Here is a 25,849-nt window from a genome sequence, read left to right on the forward strand (position 1 = left end):
GTATAATAACAGTGTAGTGTAATAACAGTGTATTGTAATAACAGTGTAGTGTAATAACAGTAGTGTAATAACAGTGTATTGTAATAACAGTGTAGTGTAATAACAGTGTAGTGTAATAACAGTGTAGTGTAATAACAGTGTAGTGTAATAACAGTGTAGTGTAATAACAGTGTAGTGTAATAACAGTGTAGTGTAATAACAGTGTAGTGTAATAACAGTGTAGTGTAATAACAGTGTAGTGTAATAACAGTGTAGTGTAATAACAGTGTAGTGTAATAACAGTGTAGTGTAATAACAGTGTAGTATAATAACAGTGTAGTATAATAACAGTGTAGTATAATAGTGTAGTGTAATAACAGTGTATTGTAATAACAGTGTAGTGTAATAACAGTGTAGTGTAATAACAGTGTATTGTAATAACAGTGTAGTGTAATAACAGTGTGGTGTAATAACAGTGTAGTGTAATAACAGTGTAGTGTAATAACAGTGTAGTGTAATAACAGTGTAGTGTAATAACAGTAGTGTAATAACAGTGTAGTGTAATAACAGTGTAGTGTAATAACAGTGTAGTGTAATAACAGTGTAGTATAATAACAGTGTAGTGTGATAACAGTGTAGTGTAATAACAGTGTAGTGTAATAACAGTGTAGTGTAATAACAGTGTATTGTAATAACAGTGTAGTGTAATAACAGTGTAGTGTAATAACAGTGTAGTGTAATAGCAGTGTAGTGTAATAACAGTGTATTGTAATAACAGTGTAGTGTAATAACAGTGTATTGTAATAACAGTGTAGTGTAATAACAGTGTAGTGTAACAGTGTAGTGTAATAACAGTGTAGTGTAATAGCAGTGTAGTGTAATAACAGTGTATTGTAATAACAGTGTAGTGTAATAACAGTGTAGTGTAATAACAGTGTATTGTAATAGCAGTGTAGTGTAATAACAGTGTAGTGTAATAACAGTGTAGTGTAATAACAGTGTAGTGTAATAGCAGTGTAGTGTAATAACAGTGTAGTGTAATAACAGTGTAGTGTAATAACAGTGTATTGTAATAGCAGTGTAGTGTAATAACAGTGTAGTGTAATAGCAGTGTAGTGTAATAGCAGTGTAGTGTAATAACAGTGTAGTGTAATAGCAGTGTAGTGTAATAACAGTGTAGTGTAATAACAGTGTAGTGTAATAACAGTGTTCAATGAAATCAAGCCAATGCACATCTCCAGTGTGTCTCTGCAGGAGGGTTCCAAGACCCGCTCTAGAACCTGACAGATAGATGGATAGATAAACAGACTGATAAAGAAACAAACAGGCGGACTAACAGATAAAAAGGTAGACACAGGTATATAGTTTAGAGAGATAGAAAGACAGACTGATAGATATTTGTGAGGAAGTTTCCTCTCTTTCCCTGGTCACAGCTGTTTCACTCCACAGCAGCTGTAATTACAGTTTTTGCCCATTGCTTGCACACTAAATCCGAATGCTTAGACCAAAGCTTCAATACCTAAACTTCTTGTAGCATATGCTTAAACACAGTGTAACCATAGCTTAAACACATTGTCAACTTTGCACTTTGTTTGCAATTCTGTAGCACACTTATTGCGAAACACTACACACGTTTTCTTACATTAGACACATTTTTCAAAAACGGAATCACCTGTTATCATTGGGAAAACACTCTGTTCAAAATGCAAAACTCATCTGGCAATTATAGGCACTTACATACACACCTGAAAACACTTGTACAGAAAACAGAACACCAATCGGTCTGAGCCTTAGCACTACAAATAGGCCTCAGGTAAGACATTCTGAGAACTTTGCAAGCATGGAGGCAATGCGAGTAAGAGTAAGAGGAGGACAAAGAGAGAGGGGAATTGGACGTGGACGTGGAAGAGGACAAAGACGAGGACCAGTGCGGAGACGTGTATCGGATGACATCAGGGCTACTTTAAAATAAATAAATCATGGCTTATCCATGAGGGAGGCTGGGCAAAGAGTCCACCCTAACCTCAGTCGCTACACAGTAGCATCGATAATAAGAACATTCCGACTGGAGAACAGGTATATCTTTAAGTTTCTGCTCCAGACTGTACCTGCTGTATGTGTCACATGATTCTGTATCATATTACAGTATTACTGTAAAGTACTATTCAAAGATGAGTAGTGCTGTGAAGTATATGTAAAGGAGTATCATTGATGTTACAGTACTGTGTACAGTTTGAAAGTACAGTATGTGAAAGAGAACCTAACCAATGACATCTTGTGGTGGCATTTTTTACAGAATGGTTGGGCTACCTCCTCGAGGTGGAAGGGAACGTCTCTTTACTCAAGAACAAGAGCTTGCCATCGTTCAAATGGTGCAAGAAAATAACGCAATCCAACTTCGTGAGTTGCAACAGCGCATAATTGCAGATAGAATGATATTCAACAATATCAACAGGGTCAGCATTTCTACACTAAGTCGCATCCTACAGAAACATAACTTCAGAATGAAGCAGCTGTACAGGGTGCCATTTGAGAGGAACAGTGTCAGGGTCAAGGATCTGCGCCATGATTATGTGCAGGTATGTGTCACTTTACTTTACATACTATATATTGTGATGTGGGAATGAGGGTTTATGCTGCCACCTGCTCTGTCTGTATCTTGTAGTTTTTGTCTATACTAACCCAACCCAGACCCTACTTGTGTAAAAATGTAGACATTGTAGTTACTGTAGTATGTGTTTTCAGTAACACTATTCAATATTTTCTGTTACAGACAGTTTTGGATTTTGATGCTGCTGAACAGCCACATGAGTTCATCTATGTGGATGAGGCAGGCTTTAATCTGGCCAAAACCAGGCGTCGAGGCCGTAACATAGTTGGACAAAGGGCTGCTGTAAATGTCCCTGGGCAACGTGGGGGAAATATCACCTTGTGTGCTGCAATTAGTGTCCAAGGAGTCCTGCATCATCATGCCACTCTAGGTCCCTACAATACAGGACAGATCATTGTATTTCTAGATGCACTACATGCAGTTGTGCAGGACAAACCACAGCAGCCCAGGTTTGTTGTCATCTGGGATAATGTTAGTTTCCACCGGGCTGCTCTGGTCCAAGATTGGTTCACCAACCATAACAATTTTACACTTTTATACCTGCCCCCTTACAGCCCCTTTCTAAATGCAATCGAGGAATTATTTTCAGCATGGCGGTGGAAAGTCTATGATCGGCAACCACACGCCCGCATGCCTCTTCTGCAAGCAATGGAAGAGGCATGTGGAGACATTGAGGTGGGATCCATCCAAGGGTGGATTAGGCACACAAGACGATATTTTCCCCGATGCCTAGCCCGCGAGGACATCGCCTGTGATGTCGACGAGGTCTTGTGGCCAGATCCGAACAGAAGGCGGGATCCATAAGACCCCCCCAGGCCCCCACCACACACATACATGTGCACACACACACAAAACAAGTGTGTTTTTTCCCACAATAGCAGTTTATCCAGTATTTGTTTTGTTTTTTACTTTTGTTTTGTTGCTAAATGTAATGACTTGTGATTCTATTTTTCTTTATTTTTTTAAGAATTGTTTTTTTTGTAAAAACTCTTGTTTGATGACTGAATATATTTAAACAAAGCAATCTTTAAATAAATTTACTTTTGAGTTTTACAAAAGACTGAGTCTAAGAAAATTACAATATAAATAAAAACACAAAGACTGCAGTGTTTTATATAAAGCGCATCAGTGTGTTGCTGGTGATATGAAAGAGTAATTCAAATGGTGCTTGTGTGTATGGTTTTGTTACAAGAATTTCATTTTTAGAAAGGAGTGTTAAGTTTTGAATGCAGTGTTTTATTTTGGCATAGATGTGAGTTGTTAATCTCCATGTGCTATGTCTGAGTGGCTTGTGTGTAGAGTTTTGACATAATGAGCCAAATTCTGCAAAAAGTGTGTAAGCAATAGGAAAAAACTGTAAATACACACGAAGCCCCGCCCACTCCGGAAACTAACCGAGTGCTTTTATTTTCGTTTTGTGTGAAAGGTGAAGTGTGAAGCAGAAACAAGAAACACACAACGTCCTGTAACACACACACACACACACACACACACACACACACACACACGTGATTTAAGTATTTTTTTTATTAATCCTGATGTTAAAGTGACGGAGTTGATGTGTGTGTGTGAGACGGAGTTGATGTCTGTGTGTGTTAGACGGAGTTGTTTTGTGTGTGTGTGTGTGTGTGTGTGTGTGTGTGAGACGGAGTTGATGTGTGTGTGTGTGTGTGCGTGTGTGTGTGAGACGGAGTTGGTGTGTGTGTGTGTGTGTGAGACGGAGTTGATGTGTGTGTGTGTGTGTGAGACGGAGTGTGTGTGTGTGTGTGTGAGACAGTTGTGTGTGTGTGTGTGTGAGACGGAGTTGATGTGTGTGTGTGTGTGTGTGTGTAGACGGAGTTGATGTGTGTGTGTGTGTGTGTGTGTGACGGAGTTGTGTGTGTGTGTGAGACGGAGTGTGTGTGTGTGTGTGTGTGAGAGACGGAGTTGATGTGTGTGTGTGTGTGTGTGTGTGTGTGTGTGTGTGTGTGTGTGACGGAGTTGATGTGTGTGTGTGTGTGTGTGTGTGTGTGTGTGTGTGTGTGTGAGACGGAGTTGATGTGTGTGTGTGTGTGTGTGTGTGTGTGTGTGTGTGTGAGACGGAGTTGTGTGTGTGTGTGTGTGTGTGTGTGAGTCGGAGTTGATGTTGGTGCTGATTTACACAGCTGGAGAATTTCACATCTTCTAACACTTTTCCTCCTGATTGCTGATGATCTCAGTGCACATTCACAGCGTCTCATCTCCAGTCTGCAGATTTACTACAACATTATTATCAAATGAATTCTGCTTCAGTCAGAAAAGAGAAAGTGAAAGTAAGTGGACATGAACATCAGATGAGTAACAGGATGGAAACTGGAGCAGGAGCTCAGGAGCGGGTTATTGCACTGGTTGGAGATTTCTGGAGATTCACTGAATCTTTCCAGAGAACAAACGTGTTTTCAATCTTTTAATTTAGTGATGAAATTATTCTTCTCAAAAACTTCCTCATTGATGGAATCAGGTTGGACTGCATTCCTGTCAGTGCTTTATTTATTTATGATGTGTTTAAAGTTCAGGCACACACACACACACACACACACACACACACACACACACACACACACCATTTAAAGCTGCAGATCAGAAGAATGGACTGATTTTATTCACGTTTGTGATTCCAGATTTGAAGCTAGAATAAATCTTGTGTTGATTATGGCCTATCAGAGGAACATCCACACTTCAGATGATGTAAGTATCTCTATAATAATGTCCACTTTCTCTACACTCTGTTCAGTGTAAATGCTGGATTGTGATTGGCTGAAAGTTCAGTGTGAACGCTGGATTGTGATTGGATGGAAGTTCTTATATGGTGAATCTGATGATTTTAATAAACAGCTCGAGGCACAAGATGAATTTGTAAAAAAGGTCCAGACTGAACATCCACACAATCACATCTAATCACATTTTAATTTGTATTTTTTAAATCAGTGCTAATCACAGATGGTGCAGGTAATTTTAATAATCTCAGAAAATGAACTTGTGTAACTCGACTCTGAACACCAGGAACTTTTCCTCACAAAGTTTTTATATGAGATTGAGGCTGAATTTGACCTTGAATACGTCATTGTACAGTAAATGAATGAACACTTTAACAGAAACCTGAGACCTGAATGAACATTAATTCTGTATCGATCACAGGACCCTGAGCCTATGGATGTGGATCCACCAATCACATCTGCAGCAAATCCAGCAGTGAGTAACTGATCAAAGCTGAAACTCCATATCCTTATATAATAATAACAGATTCATCACTCCAGAAAATATTATTAATAAATATTATTTTTAATATTTTTTTCAGGTGCCACATGACACCAGTGTCATTACTACACAACCTGCCAGGGTTCCTGATCAACATCCTGATCAACAGTCCAACCAACATCTTAACCAAAATCACAATCAATGTCATGATCACCATCTTTATCAAACTTCTCCTGGACAAAACGACACTCAGGAGGTTAAACTCAAATATTTTTGATATGATCAGATATCACTAGGGTTCATTCTGTTACAGTCTAAATGATAAATTGTGTATATAAATATATTACATTTATTTTTATATAAATAATCAAACATTTATATACACCACTATTTTATATTCAATATAAATTAAAAAGAAATAAAAATCCATAAATTTAAATGTTTTATAATGATTTATTAATGTAGTTATTTGATTTCAGATTTGTACCTGTTAAAAAATGGTCTATAAAACAAAGATGTAAATAATGATGCATTTCACATCTCTCATGTTTTTATTTATTTATTCCAGGATGGAGGTGCAGCAGGTCCAGGAGGATCAGATGATGGGTTTCTGACTGATGCCCTGGTTAATAGCAGAACATTTAATACACCGTCATTGACTCTGTTTTAAACCAGTGATCATGTGTATAAATGCTGAGCTCAGATATTTCCACTGATTCTGTAGAAGATTTTTCCATCAGTCTGTCTGTGAATCTGTGTGCAGTGACTGAGGAAAAACTGCAAGACATGGAATATCAAAATATTAGATATTAAATGCTAATGTTCACTTGTCAAGTTGCAGAATATTTTTGATCTAAAATTCTGTATTTTGTTTAATATAACAGGATTTGTACACGTCAGGGGATCAGACAGTTTCTGCTTCAGACACTTCTAAGGTAAATATCAGATTCTTTTATTTTTACATTCTCAGCTTTAACACTGAATTTTTCATATACGAATTGACTGTTTTTATGTATCACTAAAAAACAATTGAGGTGAATTTAGAAACATCTCCAGTTAAAATCACTCTGAATTCAGTGTTAAATTTCATTCTTTTTATTCACAGGTGAACTCGCTAAAAGTTACGGGTTCTATAGATGAGGAACAGCAGAAAAAAATTACAAATGAAGCAGATGTTGCAGACCAACAGAAGAAAGTATGTTCATATTAAATAATATAAAATAAATAGGAAACAAGGAAGTAACAATAATAAGAAAACTGTAGTATTTGTACTGCAGTAAAATACAGCTAATTAATAAAATAAATCTTTATAAATTGTGATGTTTTCAGATTGTGCATTGTGTGTTATATTTATTTGCAGGGCCAGATGAGATCGGCTTCTGCTTCTGCTGCTGCTTCTGCTGCTTCTTCACAGGTAACATGAGATTTTTTATTTCACTAAAGTTCTGATACAACACACAAGAGACAGTGTGTGTGAAGTAACTGGTCCAGTTTTACTGCTTATTAGCAAACAGTTTTGTTGTTGGCTTTATATTCCAGGGTTGCTGATAATTTGATTTGTTGTGTTTATGCCTTTGGATAAATATTTGTATTGTTTACCTGGAACTATAATATTAAAACATTTTTAACCTCCACTTGCATCTTCCTCTGTGAATTCTATGCGTAATTTAGTTTGGGTCATTGTGTCAGTGAAAGAGTTTTTTATGGCATCAAGTTTGTGGCTTGAACCAATGTTGACTGTCTTTGGAAACAATTATGGTGGCAAGGTCAGATTGGGGGGGGAACGATGGAAACAAGGACAGAGGCAGAACAGACAATGGGAACAAAGCAAATAGGCTTTCCATAGCCGAGCAAGGGGGTGGACAACATCCTCAGCTAAACATGTAGGCAGAATAACATCCTCAGTGAAGTGGGAAGGTTAAGAGGTGGCCTCAGCAAGGTAGGGAGGCAGCCATTTATGCAGGTCTTGTAAAGCAGACCAGATGTTAATCATCAACAATTCCTACTTGTAGCACTGCAGCAATATCTGGTACGCTACAGTGTCCAGGAACTCCCAAGGTTTAAGTGTCTCTGCAGGGTTCATGGTTTGCTTGCGTGTTCTGTCAGTTTCAATGCGTGAACCAGGGTAAAAAGTGCAAAGGCTTGAAAATTCAATTCTGCAATTAAAAATCTCCCACACAAAAACAAAAAGAGAAAACAGCTAAATTCGATTCCTTGGCTCATGAGCTATTGGAACATTGCTGGGGCTTTGAACAACCCAAGAATAAGCATCATGAATTGGTGTAACCCAAATGGAGTTTAAATGGGTGTTTTGTCCCCAAAATATAGTCATTGTATTTGTTTATTCTCACATATTTACATTTACATTTACGGCATTTATCAGATGCCCTGATCCAGAGCGATGTACAAACATGCTTTAAAGTCTCTATCAGTGAATAAAACAACACTGGTTCTCTGGTTACATCTAATGTTACATCTGCTCTGTTGATGATATTGCAGGCTGTTGAAAAAATAAGTTCTGAGAAATTGGGCTGGAGATACAGAGGTTTAACAGTGGCATGCCTAGTGAAGGAGAATAAATGGATTACAGGAATTTTGTGAATATTCCAACATCTATTCCTGTTTTTTTGTTAAACATTAGGGTCCTCCAACAAATACTGATAAGGTTAAACCCTCAGCACCTTTGGATGTTGCATGGATTTTGGTGAAAGTGGACTGGGCAGAAGATCTACCTCTAAAATGGAAACATCATCTGCGAAAAGCTCTTCAGACCTGGTGTAACTGTGAAACAAATGAGAAATGCAATATTGAAGAGTTTAAAGTTATAGGTGATGGACGCACTGCAGAGGTGGGGATAACGCCATCAACTGGTGAGAAACTGCAATCATGTATTTTGTTTGAATTCTTTTTAAGATATGAGATAAATATATAATCAGATTTGCCATTCTGTTGATTTGATACTTCAAATGTATTTTCTTTCCTTCAGATTTTTTAACAGCTTTAAAGGGTATAAAAACTGCAAGTATAACATTGAAACAGTTTCAGAAATCTGCCACAGTACACTTTCAGCACATTCAGGGCCCTACAGCGGAGCCTATTAATGAAGCTTCCAGCCCAAAGGTAACTCTGCCTTCATACTTTCTGGTCTTAAACAATTAAACACATTTGATTTAGAATATTTTTTGACGATTGTATTAGATATTTCGATATTTGTTTATAATGTCAGTGAGTGTTTAATTGATGAGGAAATATAAGTATATAATGAATAATATATATGTTGTAGTGGACTGTGTTCAGATTTCTCACAATAACGGTTTAATATTAAGCTGCTGGATCATAATGACTACTCCAAACATCATTTTGTCTATAAAGCTGTAATAGAAGTCATAACTCATCTTATGTGATAAAAATGATGAATTATTTGAATTATGAATTCATTCAGAATTATTATGAACAATCTCAGACTGCCATCACATTTATGGTCATGGCACATGGTGATGGAACTGTAGTGAAGCAGATGTAGTTTATTATATTGATAACACGTGAAGCCTAAACAATATCAGTCCACACAAACCATTTTCATACCTACAGTCCAAGAGGTTTAAACATTATAATCTGACTTCTGTCATTTGTATTTCCATATTGAGGTGACTGTGACCCCCACTACTGCTACTGACAAAAATCAGCCTGAGCCCATGAAGGATGCAGGAGCTGCTCTGAATGTTCCTGGACACACTGAGATGATTGAAGCTTCTGATGCTCTTACTGTTCCTCCCTCTCAATACTTCTACCTGAGTCAAGTTTATAATAAGGAGATGGAAAAAATTTGGAATGAATTTGGAGTTAAAATAAGGGCAGAAACACACATCTCAATCTCTGCTGAGAAACCCAGTGAGAAGAGTGAGAGTGATGTCAGAAACGCTGCTCAGGCTTTTATTTCTCTCTACCATGATAAAGCTAATAATCTCAAATTTGTAAACATCCCTCAAACATACATGGAGTCTGATGTTATGAAACATGTGCTGCAAAATATTCCAAATGAGGAGCACAAGATCATGCTGAACATGTCAGCAAATAACCACCTGCTGATTGGACCAGATGAAATGACATCAGTCGTTGCAAAGCGTTTACATTTGGAGCCTGGAGTTAAAGAAGCAACATCATTTAGCAACAGCAAGTCAGACAAGATGGGGATTGACATGAATCCATCAGGAAGTTCTTCAAAGCAGAATTTTCACACCTTGGACATGGACATCACAGACACTCGAGCTGCAATTGAGATGGATGAAGCACACCAGAAACTGTTGGAAGGTACATTTAATAAAGAGATTTCTGAGTTTGAAAAAAAATATGGAGTCCAGTTTCATTATGAACCTGGTCAAGGCTCGATTAAGGTATCAGCTCGGTCCAGAGGAACTCACCAGGTCAATCTTGAAGCTCACGCCCTCAGAGCCTTAACTCATCTCTACCAAAAGGTCGTCACCTCAGCAGTCACCTGTGATCTTAAGGATGGTGCCTTCACTGAGAAAATGTCCCAAAGATTTGAGAAAATTTGCTCTGAACACAACTGTATTGGAAGAACAGAAATAAACGGAAGCTGGAAACTTTTAGGACTTCCAAAGAATCTCGTTCCTGCGATAGTGAACATCGAGAAATTAGTTGGACATCCTGTGCTTGATGAGAAGACAAAGAAGTTGCTCAGATATCTGTTGAATTTCCGACAGGCAGGTGGATCACAGAGGGGACAAGTGGGAATGGATGTGATGAGAGGGGCTCATGGAACTGACCTGAGAGGTGGAACAGAGCGTCAGGATTCCAACAAAGAGTTCCGAGAGAAAGTGAAAGAAAGTGGTAAAGAAAAAGAAGAGGATTATTGTCCAATTTGCTTGGATACATTTATTGAAAAGTCAAAACTGATCTGTGGTCATGAGTTCTGTAAAGAGTGTATGAAACAGGCAATAAAGAACAGTGGACAAATCTGTCCTCTGTGTAAGAAAATCTTTGGCACCTTAAAAGGAAACCAACCTCAAGGAACAATGACTGTCCAAAAAGGATTCTTTTCCCTCCCTGGCTTTCCTTACTGTCACACCATTCAAATTGATTACTCCATACCAGGTGGCATTCAGACAGTAAGAGAACTTTCTACTTTCTGTAATGAGTGTTGTACATAATACTGTTTTCTTGGTCAAATGTTCCAAGTAACTGTCTTGTTAATGAGCATGAACGGCTAAAAACTAGCAGTAATAGTCATTAAACAGGAATGTTATTAATTGGAAAAGAGAAAGTCCTATAATTACTATATACTGTAGCAGGTGATACTTGTGTTATACAGTTTATTGTGTCATTTTGTTCAATTCATGACTCATCTCTAATCTCATTTTGTACACTTTTATTATTCAGGATGAGCATCCAAACCCTGGGAAATCTTTCTCTGGGACTCGGCGCACTGCGTATTTACCAGACAACAGTGAAGGAAATCATGTGCTGAATCTGTTACAAAGGGCTTTTGATCAGAGACTCATCTTTACTGTTGGATTCTCCAGAACAACTGGAGCAGAAGATATGGTTATCTGGAACGATATTCATCACAAGACTAATACAGGTGGTGGGCCGCAAAGGTAAGCAGAGCTTATATGCAAAATTAAAGTCTTTATAAGGGCAAGATATTTTAATATTAATGTAAAACAACGTTTTCTTTTCACAGATATGGTTATCCAGACCCTGACTACTTAAAAAGGGTGAAAGAAGAGCTGAAAGCCAAAGGCATCATGTAGAGCTGAATAACAAATTAAAATGCTGAATTTCGAATTTATATCTTATCTTTAGTAAAATAGTATTTGCAATAAAAACTAACCAAAGAATGTTGTTGCTGACACAAAGAAATCTACATGAAAAAGCTCAAATGAAAGTAATGAATAATTGAGTGTAAAATGTTTATGCAGATTTTAGGGTTTTTTGTGTCTGCTATCTGCTTCACTATATGAAAGAAATGTTCATGCAGCTTTATAATATGCTTCTGTTGAATTTCGTTTTAGATTTTAGATGATATGATGGTGAATTTTCAAAACAAATGAAAATAAAAGAGTAGATCATTCAACACGTACAATTGTCTTACATTTTAATTAATGGCTTCTTTTCGCATTAGATAATTCCCTCCTTTTACTACAGCCAAGTCAAGTTTATTTCTATAGCACTTTTCACAACAGACATCGTCTCAAAGCAGCTTTACAGAAATCAACAGTGAAGTTGAACGGTGTGTGTTTATCCCTGATGAGCAGCCGTGGCGACTGTGGCAAGGAAAAACTCCCTTAGATGTTATGAGGAAGAAACCTTGAGAGGAACCAGACTCAAAAGGGGAACCCATCCTCATTTGGGTGACATCAAGAGTTTGATCATAAATCTTTCAACAAAACAGAACACTGGAGAATGAAAACTAACATGAGTACTGGAGTATAAGATTATAAGTAAATGATCTTTCTACAGTCTTATGGTTATAAAACTAGGCGCTACTGAGCTGAACATTTGTGATCATCACAGATCCAGCATCAGCAGACTTCCCACTAAGCTCCAAGCCAAACTTCCTCTACTGTTTGAGCCCAAAATCAAGGTTCCACAAACCCTGCCGGTCAGTTCTTGCATGTGGTTGATTTAATCACCAACTCCTTGAAGTTACTGTGCCTCATTCTATTGCATGGCCTGCTCACCACTATAGCTGAGCTCTTCTTGAGCCATAGGTTCCATACTTCAGTATTCCAGAGGACATCGTCAGGGGCCAAAGGGCTCCCTCATATCTCCCACAGCCCAACAGTCAGGTGGAACAAATTATACAAGGGATTAACTGGTTTCCACAACCTTTTTGTGGAGAACCTGGAGTAAATGCAGGATTAAGTTCATGCCAGTGATGTCCAGACCAGTGAAATATTATATAAGTAGCTTCAGTTATTGCTTTCAATTTCTAGAGCAGAGGCTCTAGCAAAACCAAATTTCTACAAAATATTTCAGTTTTATGTAAATGGATTATAAACAGCAAGGGCACACTAAACATAACTAAACATAACTTTCTGTAAGTACCTTCACTGACAGTTATGTTAAAATAATATAACGACAAACTTAATCTGTAAGTAGACTACATCAGAATCAGAATCAGAATCAGGTTTATTGGCCAAGTGTGTTGACACACACAAGGAATTTGGTTCCAGCTGTTTGTTACTCTCAAAAGTACAGACATAAATAAAACCTATACAAGACAAAACAGACACGACAAGACAAAAACAGACCATACAAGACAATACAGACAATACAGACAATATGAGACAGTATAGACAGTGTGGGTAATAAATAGGGATACAGACCAGTAATGTACATAAAGTGTGGGAGTGCATGGTAGTGCAAATGACAGTATTGTGTGCCAGGTATGATGAGAGGTTACTATAAAACTTTGTACAGTATATAGAAGCAATAGTGTGTGCAACATATACAGATAATGTGATGAGTGACAGTTCTGTGCAGTACTCATAGATATGAGCAGGGAATATAATTATGGTCAGTTGTTAGTGAGGGTGATTGCTTGGGGAAAGAAACTGTTCCTGTGTCTGGCAGTTTTAGTGAACAAAGTTCTGTAGGACCTGCCAGAAGGGAGGAGCTGAAAGATGTTGTGTCCAGGGTGTGAAGGGTCATTAATGATTTTTCCTGCCCGGTTTCTGGTTCTTGTATGGTACAAGTCCTGGAGAGTGGGCAGGGGGGCACCAATGATTTTTCTGCTGTTTTAACAGTTTTCTGCAGTCTGTTTCTGTCCTGTTTTGTTGCTGCTCCAAACCAGATGGTGATTGATGAGCACAGGACAGATTCAATGACTGCAGTGTAGAACTGTATCAACAGCTCCTGTGGCAGACTGTACTTCCTTAATTGCCTTAGAAAGTACATCCTCTGCTGGGCCTTTTTCAGAATCGAGTTTATGTTTGATTCCCATTTCAGGTCTTGGGAAATGGTAGTGCCCAGAAACTTGAAGTTCTCCACAGGTGACACAGGGATGTTGGATATTGTGAGGGGGAGTAGTGTTGAAGGATGTTTCCTAAAGTCCACTATCATCTCCACAGTTTTGAGTGTGTTTAGCTCAAGGTTGTTCTGACTGCACCATAGCACCAGCTGCTTCACCTCCTGCTTATATGCAGACTCATCACCATCTTGGATTATTCCAATGAGCGTGGTGTCATCTGCAAATTTCAGGAGTTTGACAGTTGGGTCACTTGATATGCAGTCATTCGTATAAAGGGAGAATAGCAGTGGGGAAAGGACACACCCCTGAGGAGCACCAGTGCTGACTGTCCGAATACTGGAGGTAACACCTCCCAGTCTCACCTGTTGTTTCCTGCCTGTCAGGAAGCTGGTGATCCATTGACAGATGGCAGGGGTATAGTAAGGTTTAGGAGTTTGAGTGGAGGATTCCCGGAATTATTGTATTGAAAGCCGAACTAAAGTCAACAAACAAAATCCGGGCATATGTTCCTGGGCAGTCAAGGTGTTGCAGAATGTAGTTTAGCCCCATGCTGACTGCGTCATCCACCGATCTGTTTGCTCAGTATGCAAACTGTAGGGGATCCAGCAGCTGTTCTGTCACCTTCTTTGGATGGGCCAATACCAGCTTTTCAAAGGTCTTCATGACGACAGATGTCAGAGCGACAGGCCTGTAGTCATTCAGTCCAGTAATGGAGGCTTTCTTGGGGACTGGGATAATTGTGGAGAGTTTAAAGCAGGAGGGGACCTCACACAACTCCAGTGATCTGTTGAAGATAGAGGTGAAAATGGGAGCCAGTTGGTCAGCACATGCTTTGAGACAGGAGGGGAGACACCGTCTGGGCCGGAGCCTTCCTTGTCTTCTGTCTCTGAAAGAGCCGATACACATCCTTTTCACAAATCGTGAGCGCAACTTGAGTTCTGGAAGGAGTTGTAAGAGAGGATTGCAGAGGTGTGATGGGGGCAGACATTGGGCTGGGTTGGATGAGAGGTGTGAAGATATTGTTCTCAAACCTGCAGTAGAAGGTGTTGAGGTCGTCAGCCAGGTCTTTGTTTGCTTCAGTGGGAGGGTGGTCTCCTGTAGTTTGTGATATTTTGCAGGCCTTTCCACACTGATGCAGGGTCGTTAGCTGAAAACCTGCTTTTCAGCTTTTCAGAGTAGCTTCTTTTGGCTATTCTGATCTCCTTTGTCAGTTGGTTCCTGGCCTGCTTGTACAGAGCTTTGTCCTCCCCTCTGTATGCATCTTCCTTGGCATGTCGAAGTTTTTCAGTTTGGCTGTGAACCATGGCTTGTTGTTACTGAACTTGCAGAAGGTTTTGGTTGGCACACACATGTCTTCGCAAAAACTGATGTAGGATGTCACAGTGTCAGTCAGCTCATCCAGGCTGTCAGTTCCAGCCTCAAAGACACTCCAATCAGTGCAGTCAAAGCAGTCTTGTAGTTCCTGCTTTGCCTCACTGGTCCATCTCTTCACTGTTTTGACTACAGGCTTAACAGATTTTAGTTTCTGCCTGTATGTTGGAATAAGATGAACCAAGCAGTGATCAGAGTTCCCTAAAGCTGCCCGGGTACAGAGCGATACGAGTCCTTAAGAATGGTGTAGCAATGATCCAGTGTGTTTTTCCCTCTTGTCGGACAGTTAATATGTTGCCTGTATTTTGGAAGTTCTAGTGTTAGTTTTGCTCTGTTAAAGTCTCCAAGGATAATAAAAAGAGAATCCAGATGTTTTTGCTCCAAGCCGGATATTTGGTTTGCCAGGTTTTGCAGTGCATCATTCACGTTGGCCTGAGGTGGGATGTAAACTCCAGTCAGAATGAATGAGGAAAATTCCCGCGGTGAGTAAAACGGTTTACAGTTTATTACCAGTGATTCCAAGTTTGGGCTGCAGTATTTATCCAGCACTGTGACATCTGTACACCAACGTTCATTAATGTAGAAGCAGATTCCGCAGCCTTTCGTTTTGCCCGATAGCTCCGTTACGCGATCCGCTCGGTGTAAGTGAAAGGCCGAGAGAAGTAATCCGTTGTCCGGGATTGAGTGACTGAGCCAAGTTTCAGTAAAACAGAGAGCAGCGGAGCATGCAAAATCTTTGTTTGTTCCGTTAAGAAGAGTTAGTTCGTCCATTTTGTTCGGCAGTGAGCGGAGGTTCGCCAGGTGAATTCGACGGGAGCGCAGTTCTAAATCCCCTCTGTCGTAACTTCACTAGCGAGCCGGCGCGCTTCCCCCGCTGGCGTCTCCTCCATGTGCCATAGAGAGTAGCTGCAGCTCCAACTAAGATCTTCAAATAACTTTCCGGGTTTGTAAAAACTGTTGAAAAGGTATCTGGAGTGAACTCCCCGATGTTAAGCAATTTTTCTTTAGAGTAAGTTATTAGGGTAGGGTAACTAAACACACAGACAATAAACAAAAAGAAAGAAAGTACTAGAGAGAGTCGTGCCGAGGCTGCCATCCGTGGCGCCATCTTGGACCATATGGCGATGAAGTAAAATCAGGAATTAAAATAAATCGAGATTCTTACTGTTTTAAACAGATCTACAGTGCAGTATAATGAACAGTCACTTTCAAGGGTTAACGTATCAAATACTTTTCTTTTTTATTATTCAGTCATTGCATTATAATAAATCTTCAGATTTTATTCAGTTATTAAAATGATTTCAGTGTTTCTGATTCTATATTTCAATTTTGAAGTGTAATAAGAGAAAATGGCTTACCGAGGTTCCGACCCTGTATCTCGTCTGATTTAACATTCTATTCTAGAGTGTCCAACTGAAGGATGCAGATCAGTGACAAAGTCTAGTGAAATGTGGGACCATGGGCACCTGGGGACTGAAGTGTATAGAGAAGACCAGCCAGAGCACAGACAGGACAGCATGCCATGAATTGGCAAATATCCTCCTTGATGTTTGGCCACCAGAACGATTAGTGGAGGGATAAGGTCCGAGGTGTGCCTGGGTGACAGAAAATAGGGGAGCTGTGGCACTAATGGAGAACCTGTGAGTGCATTTGGTCTGGGACATAGTGTCTCTTCTCTGAATAGCTTACCAGGACTGGCTTTTTTTTTCCTGCTACTAAGGGGAGAAGAATGTTGGATGCGGGTGGCAGGGGAGTCCTGTCAGCAAAGGGCAAGGGATTTGCCATTCTTGGACTTCTGACAGTAGGAGTGTGTAAAATGGAAAAGCCTGACAAACGTCCCCAATGGACCTGCCTTGGGTTGAGGCACTTGGCCATCCGGAGGTACTCCAGTGTCTGGTGGTTCATCCAGATGATAAATGTCTGCTCCCTCCAACGATTTATATCACTCTTGTAGGGGGAGCCTGACTGTCAATTGGTCGGAAAAAAAAGGCGGAATGTTCTAGGTGATTGACTTCGGTTACTCACTGGAAGAGGACTTCTTCCACTCCCTTGTCAGAGGTGTCGAAAACACACACACACACACACACACACACACACACACACACACACACACACACACACACACACACACACAGTATTAAAAAAAATAGGCATTTTATTATAACAGTATTCTAAATAAATCAATTTTACACTGATCTAGGTGGAATTATTTCCATGTTGTAGGTGTGAGGGAGTTTTATTATTCATCAAACCAATCAATTCAGATCAATTCTCATCTCCATGGAAATATTTAGATTTAAATGATGAAATGAATGAATTTTTTCTTATTGTTACAGTAAAATATAAATACAAAAGTAACCAGGATCCAGAATTTTTTCTGTCAGCAAACTGACACTAATTAAAAGACCGAATGTTTGTGGTAGATAAAAGGGGAGTGGTCTGGGGTGTGGTCAGGGGGGCGGAGTCACATTTGGTGGCTTTATGCGTTAATTCTCAAAAACAGTAGATGGTGAGGGAAGGTGGACTGGAGGACACACGACTGTTATGAGAAAAGAAATCTGTGAGGTGAAATTCAACAAAATAAAGCAACAACAATACAGATGTAAGATGTTTTATTTTTATAACAAATGTTATTTAGTGTGTAAAGACTCCAGCAAATACACGACTTCTGATTTCAGAGCCAGGTTTCTGTCGGCCTTCATGCACTCTGGACTATAAAAGCTGTCATTTTTATTGTAAAAATACGACATGAACAATAAAATCAATACAGTGAAGTACAGTTAGTTGATGCCTGAAGGTGATTATGTTCTGGATTTTCAACAATTTTAAATACTGAAAAATTTCTGGAATCTCGAACAGAAAACAAAAAGAGAGAGAGAAAAGAAAGGCAGGATTAACAGAACGATTACTGACGATGTGATAAATCTATACAGACGTGTCACGATGCACCTCCCAGGATCAGTACTGAGGATTTATGCATGAAGCTTCAACACCAAATCAAAACAACGTTTCTAAGACGTATGTACCATGAAAGTATCGACATTTCTCACAATTCAGAACGTTTGAGTCAAATAAAGAGACAGGAAGGATGAGATTGATGTTTCTCTCTAACACACACACACACACGTGCACACACACGTGCAAACACACACACGCACACACTCACGAACTCAACGGCAATACTGAGACGGAACAATATTCTTTCTCTATACAATTTAATACAAAAATAAAATCAAAACTGTTCCAATTTTCCAGACTGCGTCTCTTTATTATTTGAAATCTTTTTCTTTTCCGCACAGAGGTAGTGGCTATTAAGGTAAAAGGTGGAGACGAGAAAAAACGTGTATAAAACTGTTGCTTTTCTCTTTCCGCTTGTTCTGATCTGAAGAATCGTGATGAAGAAGAGAAGAATAAAATAGAACTGTGTCACGTACAAAAGTTGTCCTTCATATTGTACAGGTTTGTACACGACAATCACGCAGCGAACCGCTGATCCTCCTCCTGCTGTGTGTGTGTGTGTGTGTGTGTGTGTGTGTGTGTGTGTTCTTTCTTTCTTTCTTTCTTTCTTTCTTTGTTTCTTTGCGTAAAAAGGTAAAACCTGGTGCGTGCTGTTTTTAAAGATATGGACCATAAAATCATTAAAATCATCATCATCATCATCATCATCATGGTCGACGACATGGAAGACGAGTTTATGCTAATGCTCCCACTAGCGGTTCCTCGTCTCCTCGTGATAGCAGCTCCTTCTTTTCATCCGTACTCGCCAGAGAGCTGTGGCTGGTTTGGGCGCCCATGTACAGTGAGGAGTACACCGGGTTCGTGAAGTTAGTCGGCTGAAAAGAGGAAAAAAACCCACGTTGTGTTGAAATCGCTCCTGAGTTGTGAAAAAGCGCAATTACAAAGCAAAGCCGTTTCCCAGTGCTAGCGTTAAAAGAGCGGAGCGTTCTGTTAACACAAACTAGCATTAGCATATCAGACATCTATTTCATATTTATATATGTTTGCATTTTGATCAATTCGGTGTGAATTAGTCTTTCATTCTTGAGTTAAATTCCTCTGATGATCACAAACGATTTCACTGAATTTGATGATTAAGGAATTTAAATAAATAAATAAACATCACTCTCATATACAGAATTATACCTTAATAACAGATGATTTTTTTTATTTATTTTGGTGATTATTAGTGATTGGTGATTGATTTAATAGCAGGATAAATTCTAAAATAAGTGAAATAAAAATGTTAAACTTGCCGCTTCCGTGTCCCGTGTGGAATCTTTAACTGGAGGACTTTTGGGAAAAGTCTGAGTAACATGTAAAATCAGTCTGCCATGTGTTCATTTATGTCTCTATTTATTTACTTATATGGTAAGTTATTTATTTAATTTCCACTTAAGATTTGTAAAAATGAAATGAAATATAACTCGTACGAATCTGATCATGGAGTATCACCTTGTCTGGATCAAGTGTGAAATCAGAATCCAGAAGTTCTCCTACGTCGTCATCTTGTTCTCCATCGTAGATTTTATACGCTGGGTTTCCGATTTCCACGTTCATGGCTCCGTTAGTCATCCTCTGGTGCTGGAACCCTTTAGCGCTGTACGGAAAAAAAGGTGACAGGGACTGATTTCAGAATAAACACCATGTGAAAATCATATCATACAAAACAATACAGCCACAACACAAGGGGGCGACACAAACAATCACCAGCACCTATGATCAGAGACACCCACAATCACATGCACTCAGTCATCTACACTGTACCCAAATTTCATTCACAATAAAACATAGAAAACATAGCGAATGTGTAAACTGAGGAGATTTTACCATTTCAAGGAAAAAATGGTTATTTTGAATTTGATGCTGCAACAGGTTTTTGCTGCAAAAGTTGAAAAAAGTAAATGTTATTAAAGTTTTTAAACATTTAGTAAGTAATGAGTTTAATGCACAGCAGGTCAGTCAGATGTTGAGTATAAATAGTGTCAATTTGAGAAGCAGAGTCTCTCAGCAGTAAAGAGGGGTGGAGCTTTACCAATCTATAAAAGACTGTCTACAAACTGTAGAACAATTTCAGAATAATGTTCCTCAATGTCAACTGCAAAACAGTTAAATATCTCATTTACAGAACATATCAAATGTTTCTGTTTCTCTCTGAACCAAAACTCATTAGAAAAATGTACTGAAGCAAAGTAGAAAACTGTTTTGTGGTGAGCTGATACTAAATTTTTAATTATTTTTGGAAACCATGGACACCACGTCCTCTGGACTAAAGAGGAGAGGGACCATCTGCCAGTTGAAAAAGCTGCTTCTCTAATGGTATGGTGGTGCGTTAGTGCCTGTGGCTGAACGCTGTATACAGGCTTTGGAGCAACAAATGCTTCCATCAAGGAAAAGTCTTTTTTCAGGGAAGGGCTTGTACTTCTGAGCAGGACGATGCTAACTGCATTCTGCATCTATTACAACAGCATGACTTCGTAGTAGAAGAGTTTGGGTGCTGAACTGATCTGCTGCAGTCTAGACCTTTACCATCTGAAAACATTTGGTGCTTCATGAAACGAAAACCACAACAAAGGAAACCCAGAACTGTTGAGCAGATAGAATCCTGTACAGACACAAATGGGAGAACATTCCTCTCCCAAAACTTCAGCAACTGCTCTCCAAAGGTTCCAGATGTAGACAGACAGAAGATGCGATGCTACACAGTGGGAAACATGGTCCTGTCCCAACTTTTTGTAGAAGTGTCGCAGCCATTAAATTCAAAATGACCTGATTTTTTTCCTTAAAATGGTGTAAATTCTCAGTTTAAACTGTTGAAGTTTTATTGTAAATAAAATACGGGTTTATGAGATTTGCAAATCATTACATTGTGTTTTTATTGATATTTTACACAGTGTTTTGGGATTTGGGGTTGTATATGATGTAGATCAGTGGCCCCCAACCGTTTTTTGCGCTTTTTTGATGTGGGACAGTATTTTCCCGGGCCGGTCTTTAAGGTGTGGTGGATAAATACAAGATAAAATGATACGAGCAAAAAACCTGATATTTTCTAAATATAATAATAAACATGAATCCACTGTGTTGTTGTTTGTTCATTTTTCTCTCTTGGGGGTTTGAGTTTAGCGGTAATGTATTATGTGTTAGCAGCTGGAGCTCCTTTAGGAAGGTAGTGGATGGAGGTAAGTCATGTGATCGAGTCATAGACAGATGTGGAGTAGAAAATCTGGTCATTTTCCAAAATAAAACATTATTCAGAATCAGAAAATAAATAAAACGGAAATTGTGTAAATGATGTATTCTTTCTGTGCGGCCCGGTACCAAATGACTCACGGACCGGTTGGAGACCACTGGTGTAGATGATGTGGATAGTGATTAAGATGGGGATGTAGATAGTGCAGATGGTATAAATGGTTTAGATGATGTAGATGATGTATAGATCATGTAGAGGGTGTAGATGATTTACATTGTTGTGTAGATGATGGAGATGGTGAAATTGGTGTAGATGATGGAGATATTGATGAAGATGGGGATTTAGATGGTGCAGATGATGCAGATGGTATAAATGGTTCAGATTATATAGATGATGTATATAATGGAGATGATGAAATTAGTGTAGATTGTATAGATGGTGGAGATGATGTTCATTGTGGTGTAGATGATGGAGATGGTAAAAATGGTGTGGAGGGTGTAGATGATTGAGAGGTTTTGAGAAGATAGGGATTATGGTCAGGTAACAGATCAATGGTTCTAGTCCAGGTTTAGGGAACACAAAGACCAGAGATCAGTCTGGAGACAGGAACAGGAAATAAATCACAGAAAAAACAACAAAAGGATTAAAGAAAGACGGACTAAAGGAAACAGAAAGCCTGAGGATGGTTACCGCAACCAGCTCGAGGTGAATTTGCCAGACCTGAGGAGGAGAGAAGATGATGATGTTAATGGAGAAAAAAAAGAAGAAGAAGGATATTTTGGATCGGACGTGATCAGATTCAGAATTTAATAAAATGTTAAAGGAGAAAATAAAACGTCCATCAGCTGAGACGTGTTTCATTTTCTTTAGTTTTGCTTCAAATGAACGAGGCTGCTGTACCTAACAAACACTGCAGCACCAAGTCATAGTGAGATCTGATCCAACACTGTTCTACAAAGAGCTCAGAACACACACACACACACACACACACACACACACACACATATATACACACACACACACACACACACACACACACACACATACACACACACACACATATACACACACACACAAACACACACACACCAATTCCGTCACCAACTACTGTGTGTAAGTCCTGTTTACACACACACACACACACACACACACACACACACTTACCTCTCATCCTCTTTCTGTACCACAGGAAACCAGCAGTCAGCAGCAACGCCAATAATATCAGAATAATCACAGGAATCACGATAGATGCTGTGTCTACACACACACACACACACACACACACACACACACACACACACACACACAGTTACATGTAAATACTATTTGTACATAAAATGTAACACACTCAGAGCAAAGCGCTATTCCACCTCTCCTACATACACAAACTCACACATGCTCATTATTGGCCAGTGTCTATATGATTGACAGGGGACAGAGAATAAGCCCCACCCCCACACAGCTGTGGCACTCAGGAGCAGTTAGATTTGATTCAGTTTTAGTAATTGCTAGCTGTTACCAGCTCATTACACACTGCTCAATTTATTATTTCACCCCCCATAAGCTTATTATTTTTATGATTATTGCCTTTACCCACTTTTTTGAGGTTATTGTTGGTTTGTTTGTTATCACCAGGTGTATTGTCATGTTTTTATAAACCGTGTGTGTCCCAAAAATATAAGAAAACGTTTTACAAATGTTACAACACCTGCTCCAAACCATTCCACAACCTCACCCACAAACACACACTGTTTTGTATTTTGTATGTATTGAATCATTTACAATGATTTACTAATACAGAATCATTTCACATTTTTATTTTTAAACATGAAATATTATGAAAATCTGTGTTTCAAATCTGCGACTGTAATCCTCTTGTGAAATCATGAAATGCTGTAGTGTAGACGCCACACACACGACTCCATAAACACAACACACAGTGAAGAGAAACACTCACGGTTACTGGACTCCCTGTTAACGTTGGGGTTGTAGTTCTCACACTGAAGCCCCTCCCACCCAGGTGGACACCTGACAGGTAAAAATAAAAGAATAAATATGTGTATGATAGAAAATAATGCTGGATCGTGTTAATGCAGATATGTAAGTGTAAGTGTGTGTGTGTTACACACTTGCACTGAGGCAGGTTAGCAGCACTGAGGGAGCACTGTCCATTAGCGCAGTATCCCTCACACGTGTAGCAGCTCGGCTGAATCAGACCATTGGGACAGCTTTTACACACACACACACACACACACACACACACACACACACACACACACACACACAAGATATAAAACATTTATAACACACATATTACACATGATATAAGTGTGTGTTTGTATGCTATAATTGCATGTGTTTGTGTGTGTATACAGGCACATGACGTCTCTGTAAGCAGAGTTGGCATATGTGTGTGTTTGTGTGTATATATGTGTGTAGCAGCACATGACGTCTTTGTGAGCAGTTTTGGGGTGTGTGTTTGTGTGTGTGTGTGTGTGTGTGTGTGTGTGTGTGTGTGTGTGTGTGTGTGCGCCAGACAGACAACGTGCCCAATAAAGAGAAGCTGCTCTAAACACCACTGTTGGCGTAGTGCTGAACGGACAGCACCAATTCAGCACTACTGTTGTGGAAGCTGGGAGAAGCTCAAGCTCCTTGCTAATGAGGCAGTGTGTACGTGTGTGTGTGTGTGTGTGTGTGTGTGTGTGTGTGTGTGTGTGTGTGTGTGCGAATGTGTGTGTATGTGTACCGGCACATGACGTCTCCGTGAGCAGTGTTGGTGCAGCTGCCTCCGTTACAGTAGTGACATTTGTCCACTGCACACCGTTTGCCGGTGAATTTAGAAGAACAGAGACACTGAATGTCTCCGTCTCCTTCCTGAACACACGTCCCTCCATTCTCACACGTCTCATCACACACTCCTGAAAAACATCACGTACTCAACCAAACCTCATCAACACATTGCTATGGAGTTGAACTTTTTCTGCATGGCTTCAGCATTAAGCTCACATAACAGGGTTCCTACACATTTTTCATTTCAAAATTCCAGACTTTGCCAGACTCCAATATACAACAGACGTCACTAAAGATTTTTAAAACCATATTTAACATTTAAAATAATGATAAAAAATTCCAACATGTGTTATGTTACAATCTCTGATGTTTAATACCAAATCACAGCCGGACAGTTGTAGCTACTGGAGTTGATGCACAGCCTTTTATCAAAACAACAGTGCAATTTTACTCATTAATATATAACATTTTTAACAGTAAACTTTTAATCCTACAGCAACAGAAGAACTGTTCACGTGCAATTCACCAAGAAACTACAAAACAGAACTAAAGTCCATTAACAAAAACACTTTTGGCCACGTCCACACTGATACGTTTTTATTTGAAAATGCATATTTTTCTCTCTGTTTTGGCCTTCTGTCCACACTGAGACGCCATTTCAGTCAGCTTTTAAAAAAAATATTCCAGTCAGCTTTCTAAAAAAACACTCTCCAAAGTGAATAAATGTAAAAACACTGTTTGTGCGTCACAGTGTGGACTGTGTGTGAAAACTGAGGAAACACACGTCCCTCCATTCTGTTTATTCGTTATCGTGAAGAGCCAGAATGTAAATAAACCTCAGGCGGAAACGACGCAGTCGAACAGTACGAGCAGTGTGAGCGTTTTCAGATGTTTCAGTGTGACTTTCAGAGCGACTTTTGGGAAATGATTGAAAACGAAAGTGTGGATGTGGATCGATTTCAGACGAAAACACTGCTTTCAGATTTTTACTGATTTGTGTAAACGTAGCCTTTTTTGTAGCCTTTGTTTACTAAAAATATTTAGACATATTTTCATTTTATATTTTTGAAAACTAGATAGAGCAATAGAACAGAAACAAATAAATATATATTATAATCTATAAAATGTATATTTTTAAATACTTCAGCGTTCACTCAAATCAAATTCCATAATTTTTCATAATTTTCCGTAAGAACCCTGATATAAGGAGCATCAGTATTGAGATGTCATGAATATGAAACATGGAGCTGGAATTCCAACAAGAACACAATAAAAATCTTAAATATCTTATCCACACTTTTCCTGTGTGTCTTCAGAAAGTGAAAGTGTAAAGGTCCAGCTGTTTAACTCACTGTATTGGCACTGGTCACCCAGGAAGTGAGTGGGGCATCTGCAGATGGGTTGGTTTCCTCTGTTGACGGTGCAGTTTCCTGCGTTCTGGCAGTAGTTGCGGCAGGTGGGCAGGTTACAGTTTGGACCCGTGAAACCTGGACGACAGCGACACGTTGGAGAACCTGAGAGAGACAATGAGAAAATAAAAAACCCATACTGGACCAGGATTGGACCACACTGCTTACAGATGTGAGGGTACAGTAAGCTCCGCCTCTTTTCTATTTTCATAGGCTGCCATGTTTAACCAATCACAATCACCAGGGAAAGAGAAGTGGATATAGTAAGATGTAATGTGTGAGGAACATCA

The 25,849-nt window shown here is 39.3% G+C and overlaps 2 protein-coding genes across 3 annotated transcripts in view; one reads left to right on the forward strand and one right to left on the reverse strand.

Moving 5' to 3' along the window:
* The first annotated feature begins 3,978 nt into the window (after positions 1–3,978).
* On the forward strand, positions 3,979–11,909 carry dtx3l2.2 (deltex E3 ubiquitin ligase 3L2, tandem duplicate 2). 2 transcript variants are annotated; one of them, XM_046874970.1, is made up of 13 exons: positions 3,979–4,055; positions 5,230–5,296; positions 5,747–5,800; positions 5,907–6,062; positions 6,375–6,431; positions 6,691–6,741; positions 6,912–7,001; positions 7,167–7,220; positions 8,448–8,676; positions 8,793–8,926; positions 9,454–10,935; positions 11,207–11,424; positions 11,511–11,909. In XM_046874970.1, the coding sequence occupies exons 2-13, from the start codon at positions 5,261–5,263 to the stop codon at positions 11,578–11,580; spliced, it is 2,631 nt and encodes an 876-aa protein (XP_046730926.1). In that variant the 5' UTR covers positions 3,979–4,055; positions 5,230–5,260; the 3' UTR covers positions 11,581–11,909. The 2 variants fall into 2 exon arrangements, with proteins under 2 accessions (XP_046730926.1, XP_046730927.1); XM_046874971.1 differs by lacking the exon at positions 3,979–4,055 and adding an exon at positions 4,678–4,881.
* Positions 11,910–17,770: 5,861 nt separating this feature from the next.
* The window catches only part of lrp1aa (low density lipoprotein receptor-related protein 1Aa), a 117,066-nt gene continuing 108,987 nt past the window's right edge, over positions 17,771–25,849 (reverse strand). Inside the window, 9 exon segments of the mRNA XM_046874969.1 lie at positions 17,771–19,006; positions 19,427–19,477; positions 19,626–19,770; positions 22,051–22,081; positions 22,525–22,617; positions 23,318–23,388; positions 23,490–23,588; positions 24,107–24,278; positions 25,503–25,664. Coding sequence (XP_046730925.1) covers positions 18,866–19,006; positions 19,427–19,477; positions 19,626–19,770; positions 22,051–22,081; positions 22,525–22,617; positions 23,318–23,388; positions 23,490–23,588; positions 24,107–24,278; positions 25,503–25,664 — 965 coding nt within the window. The 3' untranslated portion in view covers positions 17,771–18,865.

The sequence above is a fragment of the Silurus meridionalis genome, chromosome 19 (assembly GCF_014805685.1).
Source record: "Silurus meridionalis isolate SWU-2019-XX chromosome 19, ASM1480568v1, whole genome shotgun sequence".
NCBI classification, from domain to species: Eukaryota; Metazoa; Chordata; class Actinopteri; order Siluriformes; family Siluridae; genus Silurus; species Silurus meridionalis.

Coding starts and splice junctions, on each gene's coding strand:
- dtx3l2.2 (XM_046874970.1), top strand. CDS start 5,261: ATGGCCTATCAGAGGAACATCCACACTTCAGATGAT. Junction 5,801..5,906: donor CATCTGCAGCAAATCCAGCA/GTGAGTAACTGA, acceptor TATTTTTTTCAG/GTGCCACATGACACCAGTGT. Junction 11,425..11,510: donor ACAGGTGGTGGGCCGCAAAG/GTAAGCAGAGCT, acceptor TTCTTTTCACAG/ATATGGTTATCCAGACCCTG.